This window comes from Notechis scutatus, chromosome 4, assembly GCF_049901735.1.
Source record: "Notechis scutatus isolate UNSWTSFEM ecotype Mainland chromosome 4, rNotScu1.2, whole genome shotgun sequence".
In the NCBI taxonomy this organism is placed as follows: domain Eukaryota; kingdom Metazoa; phylum Chordata; class Lepidosauria; order Squamata; family Elapidae; genus Notechis; species Notechis scutatus.
Window position 1 is genome coordinate 116,972,271 of NC_142012.1, and position 13,925 is coordinate 116,986,195.

The window sequence follows — 13,925 nt, forward strand, 5'->3', positions numbered from 1 at the left end:
TGATTTGTCATAATTGAGATAATTATGGCTTACAGCTCATGAAAACCCCAAATCCACAATCTCAGAAAATTAGAATATTACATGCAATCAATAAAACAAGAATTGCACATAGAACAATATCGGACCTCTGAAAAGTATGAGCATGCAGATGTACTCAGTACTTGGTTTGGGCCCCTTTTACAGCAATTACTGCCTCAATGCGGTGTGGCATGGAAGCTATCAGCCTGTGGCACTGCTGAGGTGTTATGGAAGACCAGGATGCTTCAATAGTGGCCTTCAGCTCTTCTGCATTGTTCAGTCTCATGTCTCTCATCTTTCTCTTGGCAATGCCCCATAGATTCTCTATGGGGTTCAGGTCAGGCAAGTTTGCTGGCCAATCAAGCACAGTAATCTCACAGTCATTGAACCAGGTTTTGGTGCTTTTGGCAATGTGGGCAGGTGCCAAGTCCTGCTGGAAAATGAAGTCAGCATCCCCATAAAGCTCATCTGCAGAAGGAAGCATGAAGTGATCCAAAATCTGGTAGACGGCTGCGTTGACCCTGGACTTAATGAAGCACAGTGGACCAACACCAGCAGATGACATGGCTCCCCAAATCAACACAGACTAGAAACTTCACACTGGACTTCAAGCATCTTTCAGTGTGTGCCTCTCCATTCTTCCTCCAGACTCTGGGTCCTTGGTTTCCAAATGAGGTGCAAAAGTTGCTCTCATCAGAAAAGAGGACTTTGGACCACTGAGTAACAGACCAGGTCTGTTTTTCTTTAGCCCAGGTAAGATGCTTCTGATGTTTGTTGTTCAGGAGCGGCTTGACAAGAGGAATACGACATTTGAAGCCCATGTCCAGGATCCATCTGTGTGTGGTGGCTCTTGATGCACTGACTCCAGCCTCAGTCCACTCCTTGTGAAAGTCCCCAACACTTTTGAATGGCCTTTTTCTGACAATCCTCTCCAGGCTGCGGTCATCCCTGCTGCTTGTGCACCTTTTTCTTCCACACTTTTCCCTTCCACATAACTTTCTATTAATGTGCTTTGATACAGCACTTTGGGAACATCCAACTTCTTGTGCAATTACCTTTTGAGGCTTTCCCTACTTATGGAGGGTGTCAATGATGGTTTTCTGCATAACTGTCAGGTCAGCAGTCTTTCCCATGATTGTGCTTCCTACTGAACCAGACTGAGAGACCATTTAAAGGCTCAGCAACCCTTTGCAGGTGTTATGGCTTAATTAGATGATTAGAGTGGGACACTTTGAGCCTAGAATATTGAACCTTTTCACAATATTCTAATTTTCTGAGACTGTGGATTTGGGGTTTTCATGAGCTGTAAGCCATAATCATCACAATTATGACAAATCACAGCTTGAACTATCTTGCTTTGCACGTAATGAGTCTATCTCATATATTAGGTTCACCTTTTAAGTTGCATTACTGAAATAAATGAATTTTTGCACAATATCCTAATTTTTCGAGTTTCACCTGTATATGCAAGTTCCAATGGCTAGTAGAAACTATTGCTGTTTTCCGTGATTCAGAACATGATGTTCAGGGTACCAAAAATTATGGCTTCAAGGTGATAAAATATTGTTTTAGCCTAAATGCAGATGAGCCACCCTACAGGCCTATTTCAAGTCAACAATATGCAATGGCACTATCGTGGCATTGAAAATAGCCCTTTCGTTCTGTTTACATTGTTGATTGTCTAAATTTGTTCAAAAATTTTACTACTAAAAAATTTGAGTGTTATCTTGTTAAATGTAATTCCCTTTGCTATAACAACAAAAACATACCTATATTTTCCATTAATTCTTTTCCTGAAATTGTACTGAACCTTATTTTAACACCTGTGATTGGTAACGATGCCTGATGCATTGTACTTCCTGAAAATAATCTCAGGTCTGTAATAGTATAGAAAATATTTTAAATTATCCATTTGTGACTGTGAAATAGACTATCTTGCAATGCTTAATAAGTGAGAAATATAATATATACCCTATTTAACCAAAAGGTTATTAAATTTTAATTAGATTACAACTATAAATTAGAATTATGACATTCCAGAAATTGAAAACAATTCTGAACCTGTCAAAATTATTATAAAGAATTAATTATTGCAAATAAACAGTGTATTTACTTATTCTATCTAGGTTCCAATGAAATAAATTAGTTATGTACAAAGAAAAAATTGTTTATCTTATTTTATTTATATTTAGGTCATTATATCATGTGGTTTGTTTGGCTACAGTGTCAACCCATTGTAAAATTAAAATTAACCATGAGTTAATTAACCATGATATTCCAAATGTCTTTTTATATAGATAAATTGACAAATATTTTGGATATTTTCTTTTACTAGGTTTTTATTTTTCATATGAAAATTTCAGTTAGGAAATATAGTCATTTTGTACTTTAGCGGAATTGGATATACCAATTTAAAACATACATACAATTAATGGTAAGTAATACATCCCATAGGTAAATGAAGTGTATTTTACAATTTTTAAGATATGACAGAATCAAAATATTATACATTACATTATCATTGTTATGTAGTTAGTGTATTGCCATAACAATTCAAACAAACAAGTACAATGCCATTGTGTTCTCTTTGTGTGATAGAATTCAATGTTTTCCATTAAGCTCAGTTTTTAATATGTTTTTAAACAATTTAGCATACAATAAAAGAAAATGTAGTTTCCCCAGTGGTTTTAAACAATTGAAGCCAGTGCAGTCTGCTTTGTCTTCCTGGGCATGTAACTCTAAATGGGACTCTCTAACCTCCTAACAATACACATATACTATGTTTATTGGTTTCTTTTAGGAGTTTCCTTTGCCAGTTAGGCACTTTCATAATCTCCTGTCAGTATGTTCAAATCAAGGTGGCCTTCATTCCTTCACATGTCAGAAGCATAAAGAGCATCAATTTGACTCCTGAAGCATTTGACAAGGTCTGGTCTTCTTGATTTTAGTGTTGGGGTTAAGAGTCCATTTTCAACTGTAAACAGTTCTGGATGAAGGTAGATGTATTTCACCTGGTGGAAAAATATTTTGTCACAATAAAAAATGTTTGATGTATATAACTACCATGTAGGCAGTTACCATTTTACTGACAAATGTTAAATCAAAGAATAGCATAACTGAGGGGACAGTCTATAGCAGGGCTGTCAAACTGGAGGCCCATGGGCCAGATACATCATGCGCAGGCCATGCCCACCCCAGCTCCACAAAGGGAAAAACTTCACAAAACATCACGTGACAGCAATGTGATGCCATGAGTTTGATACCCGTGGTCTATAGCATTTCATTTTCATATTTATGGTATATTTAGATTCCACTGAATTTATACTCATAATTTGGGTCCAAGGGCTATCTCAGTTTGGAATAATATGGGAAATGAAGCATTACCTTCCAAGAATTCTTCCAAAACATAGTTATTATTGTATTAATTGTGTACCATTTGTCAAAGGCCAAGAATGGAGATTCAAACTGTGTGTTTCAGAATATCAGACATATGCCATTAAGAATTCTGAAGTCTTTTGGAAACCCATTGTAAAAGATAAGATCAATTTGATCTCATTAAAACGTCTAGGAATCATAATATATGTGAAGGGTTATCATCACCAAACATATCCTGGTATTATTAGAGTCTGTTCCCAATAGCTATTATAGGACTTTTCTGTTTATAAAATCAAGCATCTTTTCAATATGAATAAAATGATTATACAAATCTTCATCTCGCATATCAAATCTCAGGAGGGCAAAGTAGAAGGGGAATTTAGGGACGGCATAACTTTCAGGTGTTCATCAGTGAAATTTAATATAGAGAAAGGAATAGTTTCTTCACTGATTCTTCTTTGAATTCCTTACAAAACCCATCATCTTCAGCAATTTCCTAGATAATTACTTACTTGTTCAAAGGTCTTAAGGCCAGCTTCTTTTCCCAAATTGTTCATTTCCATCAATACAGCATTTTTCACTACCTTAAAACAAAAATGGAGTTTAACTGTTAACTGTTATCACTTTAAAAATTTAAAAATACTAACCTAAATGTAGATAAAATTGCTTTTTGAAAGTGTAAGTCAAAATATAGCCTGAAAATGACATTCAAAACAACAAAAAACAAGTAGTAAACCTGAGTAATCTTTCTGAATGGTATAACAATTAAAGGAATTCAAACTTTGCACTTGAAATGCTTGTAGGATAAATGCTAAAACATGTCATTAAAATTACCTCTATAAATTATTTTTTCTAGTCAACATATTCATGAAAATTGTTTCTTTCATACCTTAATCCATTAAGATCAGTTGTGTGTTTCAAAAAAGTTTACCACTGGTTTGATGGGCGTGGCTTGGTGGGCATGCTTTGTGCACGCATGCACCAGACACATACTTTGCGCAGGCACAGAGGCTTTCTGACTCACCTCCTGCAATCCTGCACTCTCCCTGTCACTTCAGCAGCTGACGTGCGGCAATCTGCTGTGCCGCAAAAAAAGAGCTGCGCTTCAAAAGCAGCACATAAAGGTCAGTATGGGAGCCTGGGCGAAGGGGTGGCCCCAACAGCAGAGCATCTTAGAGAACTGGTTCGGTCTCTGCTGCTCTCCGGCGCTACTGGTACCCCAGAACTTGGTTGAACCAGTAGAATATCACCACTGATTAAAATGAATTTGGTTTACACCAGTCTTTCGTATTTTCTTTACAGGTTTGCTTTTCTCAATTAAAAGACATTTTATTTCTTTATATTAGAGATATCAAGAACTATCAACTCATGTTACATAGATACAGAAAACATGCAGGTAATCCTCAATTTACAGTCATTCATTTAGGACTGTTCAAATAACAACGGCATTGAAAAAGTGACTTGCAACCAGTTCTTGCACTTACAAGCATCGCTACATCCCTATGATCATGTGGGCAGTTGTCAACTAGCATATATTTATGACAATTGCAGCATCTCAAGGCAACGCAATTGCCTTCACAGCTGGCTTCTAACAAGCAAAGTCAATGAGGGAAGCCAGATTCACATAACCCCATGATTCACTTAACAACTGTGGCAAAAAAGGTCATAAAGTCATGCACAACTCACTTAACAAGTGCCTTGTTTAGCAACAGAAATTCTAATCTCAGTTATAATCTTCAATCAAGGACCACCTATAACAAATAGTCAGTTGAGGTATACTGGTTATTATAGTCCCAAGCTACAATTTCCACAAGATACCTCGGGCCCAGGAGTGTCAAACTCGCAGTGTCACATCACGTTTTCACGTGACATATCGTGACTTTTTCCCCCTTCACTAAACCAGAGTGGGCATGGCCAGCACATGCCACATCTGGCCCATGGGCTGCGAGTTTGACACTCCTGCTCTGGCCTATTCTGAGCTAAATACAGTGCAAGGTCTTTGCTAGTTTCTAGATTAACACCCAACAATCTATCAGTTTTGTGCTGAACAACTCCATGGAAGATTATAATGCTCCTCAAAGTGCAAATGTTAATACAAAATATATAAAAACAATGCAAAGTGATATAAACATGTAAACTGTACATAAACTCTCTTTCATAATGCTTTATTGAGTATTTTTCCATTGATACATAATACCAATAGTTATTAAACAGCGCTGTGACATTATATATACATTTATGTGTTGTATCAAAACTTATAATACACAATACTTTCATACCCTCTTATCTATTATATACATTATTTACATGTTCTATTCTTATATCTATTATCAATCCAAATAAACCATGTTTCCCATACTGCATTCTGTGTCTGCTTTCCTTTTTAATTCCATAGTCAATTTATCCATTTCCACACACTCTAAACATTATTAAGCCTTCAGGTGGTGTGGAGTTTTTCTTCCAGTACTGAGCATATGAAATTCTTGCTGCTGTTAATATATGTAACATAAGATATTTTGTCTTTCTGTTATAGTTTTTTTTTAATTATTCCTGAAAGGAATAATTCCGGGACAAAATCAATTTTATTTTTAGTTAACTCTTCAACCACATTTGAATCATTTTCCAGTATTTTTTCGCTTTGAGGCATGTCCACCAAGAATGAAAGAAGGTACCTTGTTGTTGTCCACACTTCCAACAATTTGGTTTTAAATTTGGGTAGATCTTAGCCAGTCTTAAGGGTGCCAAATGCCAATGATAGAACATTTTATGTTGGTTTTCCTTACATGCCACCGATTTTGTTCTTTTATAATTCACATTCCAAATCTTTTCCCATTCTTCCAGATCAATCGTATGTTCAACGTTCCTATCCCATGCAAACATCATTCCTTTCACAATTTCTTCTGTTCTTTCAATTTTTAATAAATGTTTATATAACGTTGATAATAATTTATCATCTGGGCCAATCAAGACTTTATCTAGTTTTTGTAATTCATTATCTATTCCAAATTCCTCACTGTCTTTTTTATATCTTGTTTGAATTTGCATATAGGTCCACCAATCCAGTTTTATTCCCTGCTCTTCCAATTTCTGTCTACTCTTTAAGTTTCCTTAGTCATCTAAAATTTCCCTATACCTGGCTGTTTTCTTAACCTCCGTTATATTGGGGTGGATTACTGCTTCCAAGGGAGATACCCACTTTGGAATTTTCAAATAATATTTATTCTTTATTTATCTTCATGAATGTATTAGCACATTTCTTATTTTATGTCTATAGAAGTATAGATACGGTTTCCTTTCTTTATTCCACAGGAATTCATGCTATCCTCTTTGTATGTCATGCCTTTCTATGGTTAATATTCTTTTTTTCCTTAGATTAATCCAATCCATACAAGTATTGCCGCCTTATGGTATATTTTCCAATCTGGAAGCCCAAGGCCACCTCTGCTGTTACTATCCTGTAAATCAGTAGTTCCCAAAGTAGGCAGTACTGCCCCCTGGGGGTGGTGGGATGCCTTAGGAGGGGCGCTAAGAGGCAGCAGGGAGGCGTTCAAGGTGCAGGCACTGCAGGCTCACCCCATTGACTGTTGAACTGCTCCAGAGCCGGTGCCTTAAATGCGGTGGTGGTGGTTTTGCTTTCCTTTCCCAAAGTGCCGCTGCTATCTGTCTGTCTGTCTGTCTGTCTGTCTGTCTGTCTGTCTGCCTGCCTGTCTGTCTATCTATTCATCCATCCATCCATCCATACAAAAGGTCTGTCTGTCTGCCTTCCTGCCTACCTACCTACCTACCTGCCTGCCTGTCTTTCTACCTACCTACCTACCTACCTACCTATCTATCTATCTATCTATCTATCTATCCAACTATCTATCTATCTATCTATCTATCTATCTATCTATCCATCCATTCATCCAAAAAGTCTGTCTGTCTTCTACAGTTTATATTTGGCATTCAATATAAATATAATTTAATATAAATTAATTATAGATTAATCCTATAAATTTAATAAAACTTATCTATATTTTATCTATATTTCCTAAAGGTATCTCAATCTTTAAAATTAATACAAATATTTATATATCAATATTATATTTGATATTTCAAAACACTTAATATATTGAACCAGTTATTTTACAGTTAATTTTTTAAGAGACTTAACGTCCAATTATTACAAAGTTACTTGATGTTAGAGTGTTTGTTTCCAGTTCTGTTTCGGCTAATAGTCCAATTTCCTTCCGTTGTTAGTATCTTTAGGTCTCCTGCTTGTTCAATTATTAAGTTCGGTGGTTCTACAGTTTGTTCCTCCGGTCTTTCACAGGTTTCTCTAAATCTTCCTAAATTGCCTTATTGTTGTCTAAGCTCCTGAGGCTGTCCACTTCCTCCCTCTGCTTGCAGAGCTTTTCTCAAACAAATCCACAATCCACAATCACCTCCGGAGCTCTCCTCTTCCGTCCTCTTTCTGCTTCAAACTTCTTCCAGTTTTACTCCGCACAGCCACACAGCCAATACTTTGTTGCTTTCAGCAGCAGACGAATTAAACCACTGGATTCTCCTTTCCCTCCCTCTCAGGCTTAAAGTCTTCTATTCTCTCTTTTCGGCTTTCCTGAGTTCTTTAGATTACTGCTTTTTCTTTCAGGTTGCCACTTTTGGGGGTTAAAGCCCTCCCCCTGGAGCTTCATCCTCTGCCAAGAATCTCTGGAAAGTTACTCACTTTAGGAGTTCGATCAAGTCTATAGTGATATGGGATTCTTTCCAAATGTCACAGTCCACTCTTTACATTTATTCCTTCCTCTTCATTTGTGACTAGTCACGGTTTTGAGTCTCCCATGTCAGTATGACAGGGCAGGACACTCTCCGCGTCAGGATCGAGGGAAATCCTTCAGTGTAGCAGGAGGCTGGCTCCCTCCCCACCACACCCTTGGGGTCCCCTCTGCTTCACGTTGCTCTCCAAACTTCCCGATCATGGAAAAATCAGAGTTAAAGGACAGAGCTAGTCCTCTCGCTCTGCAGCACCTAAGATGTCATCACTGGAAGTCATAAACTCTCAGTTCATTCTACAGTGCCACTTTGGAATGCGAAAGGTTTAGGATCACTGTTCTATTGGACAACCTTTTTTCTCCCATTTCTAGTTATTTTGTTTAAATTCAATCTGCAAGTAGACAATTTTTATGGCATAAATAAATGTAAAAGTCATTAAATGATTCTTGCTCTGATGATTTGATAAGTAATGATATTTCAGATCATGCATTTTTTCCTATTGTGTATACTGACACATTTTATACATTATGCTAAAGCATCATAGTTTCCCTGTTGAAACCACTGAACTATATTTTCCAAGCTACAGTGGATGTCTTTATAATATGTTCATTCAAAATCAAATAAACCATATTGTAGCTTGTATGACTTGTGAACCTATATAACATTTAACTATAAAATTTAGCTCAAACATTTTCATCTTACAAATTAAGGAATTTTTAATTCTTTATATGTAAAATGTATGTCCACTTACTGAATTTTTGCAAAGATCTTCAAATGAACCTTTTACTCCCAGGTTTTCTGCTAATGCTGGAAGAGTTTCTTCATCAGGAACTACAATACCCACCAAGAAAGACTGTTTGTAGGAGGCAAAGAACATATTTAGATTTTAGTCAATTTAGAAAAGAAAGTATTTATCGTCAATATATTCTCTGACACAGGGGTGGGATTCTGCCGGTTTGGACTGGTTTGGGCGAACCGGATGTTAAAGTAACAGCTGGTTCGCTGAACCAGTATTTTAAAGGACTGGCTGGCCCCGCCCCTCCCTCCCTCCCCTCCCAGGAGTCTCCATGCAGCCCATTTTCAATTGAGATAAGTGCAGGGTCTGTGCGGAGGCTCTGGGAGAGGGAAAGCAAGCCTTCTGGAAGTCTAGAAATGGGCCTGTTTCTGGCTTTCAGAGGGCCTCCAGAGGCTGGGTGAGGCTGCTTTGGCCCTCCCAGAGGCCCAGGGGAAGCCTCTGGACCCTTAGGAGAGCAAAAATGGCCTCCCCCGGGCACTGGAGGCCCACCTGAAGCCGGAAACAAAGTTGTGGTAGGCCTCACCCACCATGTCCATGCCCACTCAGCAACCGGACAGCGAACCGGTTGCTGGGATTTTTGAATCCGACCCCTGCTCTAACACATACAAAATCCCTCCTTTTTTGGGGAAGAGATGTCATGTTTGAAGAAAAATTGTTTGAGCGTGTCATTTATTTGAAAGCCATAATTAAAAACTGAAAAGTAATATTGCAATGGAGAGAACAGCCTTTGGGAGTCAAGGTAGAACTCCCAAAGGAACATATTGTTACCTGAAGGCTATCTCCATGCACAAATACTTGTGCTATAGAAGGACTTCTGATATATACGTTTTCAATCTTTTCAGGTGCAATATATTCTCCTTGGGATAATTTGAAGATATTCTTTTTTCTGTCAATTATCTTCAATGTATTATTCTACAAAAGAATGTAATAAAATGGGGATTGATAATTCATACAACAAAAAATGGAATCAGTTACAGATGTTCTTACTGTGCCCTGTTATGCTTGTGAGGAGCTTATTTTAATAATGATGCATGATTGCTTAATACCTAAAATTCAGGTTTTGTAAGATGCAAGATTTAGAAGGTAATTACAATATCTATCCACTCACTACCCAGCTTTTAAGGTTTCCGAAAGCATTCCCATTCAATATTGGAAACTGATGTCAGTTTCTTTTGCTAAAAGACCCAGAAATTGGTATTTTAGGCACTGATTTTTCCCTACCTTAAATGGCCTCCAAATATTTACTGCTTTAATAGTTAATATAAGAAACTACTTAGCATGCAAAGGAAGCATTAATCTCCAAGATCAATCTGTGTTTGTAACATATGTAGTTACAGAGAACTTCATTTCAACTTGCAATTACTACTTTTACACACACAGACTTCTGAGCCAGACTTCCAAACACCAAGTTAAGGTGCCCTTTATTTTTGTCAGAATCAGTTATACGTTGGGCCATGATGACCTACAATTAACATTAAGGTGGTCACAATTATGTTGTGTCATGAGTTAATATTTGAAATCTTCATATGATCTTTAGTTGCTATACAAGTCTATAAATTAACCATTATAAATAAGGTTGTATTAAGGAGTTTGTTTTACTCCTACTGACTACTGATTACTAGGCTTGTCTCAACTGACAGAAAATGAAGAAAAAATACCAGCCAAAAATCTAATGAACTTTGGGCACTAAATAAGGTACATATTCTTGAAATATATTCTGCCTTTCTACCACTTCAGATCTTAACAAAAAATAACAATATCCAGGGATTTTTCCAATCAAGAGACATTATACAGATGTTATATTTTTCTTTCTAAGATTTACTTTGGTTGGTTGGTTCATTGGGTATATGTAATGTATATATCACATGTATGTATTGATGGGGAAGAAAATGGAAGCAACTGAAAACAGAGTTTATAAGTAAAAGAAATGTATGAACCATTTCAGAGAACTATCATTACCAAACTCAAAACTTAAAAGTCATATTTCATATTTCATAACATCAAACATTGCTCCTATTTAAGGTCATCCATATTATTGTACAAACAGAAGGAATTATGAAGACTAAGTCTACCTTTGGTATGATCTCATTTTATCTTAAATATTCCAAATATAATAGTAATTCTCTTTGCAAAGAAATACTTTTAAGCACCTGAAAACAGTTTAAGATATATTTTCTATAACTTACTTGCTACAATTATTGACAGTACAACGTAGAAACCAAAACATTCCATTATTAATTTCTTACCGGCATCCATTTTCCAATATCTCCAGTATGAAGCCATCCATCGTTATCCAATGCTTCTGCTGTTTTCTCAGGGTCTTTCAGATAACCTTTGAATACATTTGTCCCTTTAATACAGACCTATGAAATGCACACAGTTACTATTCAATTGTTTTGGTTCAAAAAGATAAATTCAGATAATGTTATATTAGAAAAAATATACTTACTTCCCCTGTGTTGTCAGATGCAAAATAATTCATTTCTGGAACATCTTCAAGTTTTATGATATTGCAGGGTAAAGGGGGTCCAACATAACCTAAAGAACACAACCCAAAACAGAGTGTGACAATCATTGTGACTAGTGGTTTTTTGAATAAATTTTGTAAAATTTATTAGAATAGGATTAAAAGAATTAAAAGCTGTGGTTCCCAATGGAAAATCCTACATGCACTTAAACTAGAAGCATACTTTAATATTATCTTCTGACTCTCATTTGAAAACCACCATAACTCAGATATTTCCAAAATAATTCCCTCAGTTCTAAAAGATCCTAACATGAAAATTTAAGAAACCCACCTCCGTTCCAATCTCCAGGCATTGTGACTGTGCAGCCAGCTGTGCATTCTGTTTGACCATATGCCTCTACAATCTTATTAGGAAGACAAAAGTTTAATTTATACAGTTCCTGAGATTCACTGCAATTCTGTGTTTTTAACATAGATCCTGACAAGATTGTTTTAATATTAAATCTCTGGCAGAAATTACAGTCTAACCCTACATTGTCAAAATAAATGGTCTCATCTTCTGGTTGTGTTAACAACCATTAATAGTGTTATCTTTGTCTGCTGCTGTGTATTTTAATTTTTGTGGCATTGATGACAGTTTGCTTTCAATTTATTTGAAGTTTGTTCACTGCCTAGAGTCATTTGCTGAGATGGATGGCCATACAAATCGAATCAATGAAACAAATATAACAGTACTCCCATGGCAGTGGAAGCAGCAGTAAGAAAATGCTCTTAGGTTAAGAAGATCAAAAAATGTAAATCTTCATCAAACTACAAACTACAATCAGCATTTTGGGGATATGGGAAAGAGAAAACCAATCAGCTTGTGCCTACTGCTCACTTATTTTTAAAGAGAAAAGCCAAGGAATGGGTGGCTTTTTATTGACCACAATGTTAGCTTTTCAACAATACTAGTGATCCCACTATTATCAGAGCTTTTGTTGATAGGCCTGTTTAAAAAAACAATAACTTAATAAAGCAGTTGCTCAACCAAACTCAATCCACAAAGTTATAAATTCACATATTAACAGAATTCACATATTAACAGAACTGGAAAGCTGAACCCATCCCTTCAGAATTCTACACTTACATGACAGCCAAAGACTCCTCTGAAAAACATTAGGATAGATGGAGATATTGGAGCAGCACCAGTTACTATTAGATTCAGCTTTCCACCTGTGACTTGCTGTCAAGCAATAAAAAAGAATCAGGATGTGAAGCGTCTTCAAAAGAAACAATAGCATAAATTTTATATAACATGCCTTGTACATATTAATCTTGACCAAAGTAGATTAGATCACACCCCACCTCCTCCCATCCTGGTCAATTTTATTTTAACTGAATTTTAAATTTAAATTTAATATCCCTATTTATTGCTTTAATGTTTTACATTGCATTTTAATTGAGTGATTGTAAGTCACCTAGAGTTGCCTCTGGAGAGATAGGCAACATATACATGTAGTAACAAATAATTAAATAAAATGTAAAGAGGAACATATACCTGAACTTTGTTGAATACTAGTTTGTCCCATACGCTATTGTTTCGGATAATGCCCTGTTTCACCTCAGCAAGTTTTCTGTTTACAGCAACATTTAGCAACAGTCGCTTAAATCTTGTTTGGGTACTAGTTTGAACCTGAAAAAGGTTAGTTCACATAATAAGAACTTGATTTTTCACAAAAATAAACTTGGTTCCTACTTATGGTATGCATTGATACCAGTGCTTCCATATAACCAATTATTTTTCTAATGGGAATGGAATGTTAATACAGCTGACTGCCAAATCCAGAAAACTGGTGAATTTGTTTAAAACTTTCTTGCTGTATCAAGTGGTTAATTAAAAGTGATTAGAGAAAACCCGAATCCGACTACATCGGGTTATTTGAATGAATATCCTAAAGGATAATGTGCTTTGTTTGATTTACAAATCCAACTACTGTAGTTTTCAAATAACTATTATATATTATTTAAAGCAAACTAGTTGTGATTTGTTTAACAAATCATGTAAAATATAGCTTATCTAGTTCTTTACCCATGCTTTGTTACGAAACTATGTGATCAGGCTTAGTTTTGGGGGAGGAAAATAAGGGGGGGAAATTGTGCCTCTGCCTACCAGCATCCATTAGTATTCATCTGCCTAGCATCCTGTCAGTGTGTGAGAGAGTTGAGTGCTGTTGGAAACTGAAACATGGAAACTGAAACAGTATTTGCTGTGTGAGCAAGAAGGGGACAGCAAGGAGCCTGGGCATGGCTTAGCTCAATGTTCTGTACTAAAGCTGGTTGCTGCTGTGAAACTGAAACTGAAACTCCTCTCCTCTGCTTGTGTTTTGCATTTGGAACAGATTTCTTTTCAGGTGGGCAGGGGCAGTAGAACTCCTTAGCATCACAGCATGTTAATAATAATGTACAAAATACTAATGCTCTGATAATCATTTCGAAATCCTTTCTTAGTGAGCATCTAGAAGCCAAGAGGAACAT

The 13,925-nt window shown here is 36.4% G+C and overlaps 1 protein-coding gene across 1 annotated transcript in view; it reads right to left on the reverse strand.

Moving 5' to 3' along the window:
• Window positions 1-2,208: 2,208 nt before the first annotated feature.
• Window positions 2,209-13,925, reverse strand: part of ACSL5 (acyl-CoA synthetase long chain family member 5) — a 29,002-nt gene continuing 17,285 nt past the window's right edge. The window contains exons 12-20 of the mRNA XM_026670754.2: window positions 12,949-13,083; window positions 12,538-12,633; window positions 11,740-11,812; window positions 11,391-11,479; window positions 11,188-11,304; window positions 9,710-9,853; window positions 8,897-8,998; window positions 3,906-3,977; window positions 2,209-3,029 (exon numbers count right to left, since the gene is read on the reverse strand). Of these exons, the coding sequence (XP_026526539.1) occupies window positions 2,892-3,029; window positions 3,906-3,977; window positions 8,897-8,998; window positions 9,710-9,853; window positions 11,188-11,304; window positions 11,391-11,479; window positions 11,740-11,812; window positions 12,538-12,633; window positions 12,949-13,083 (966 nt within the window). The 3' untranslated portion in view covers window positions 2,209-2,891. The remainder of the gene's footprint in view (window positions 3,030-3,905; window positions 3,978-8,896; window positions 8,999-9,709; window positions 9,854-11,187; window positions 11,305-11,390; window positions 11,480-11,739; window positions 11,813-12,537; window positions 12,634-12,948; window positions 13,084-13,925) is intronic.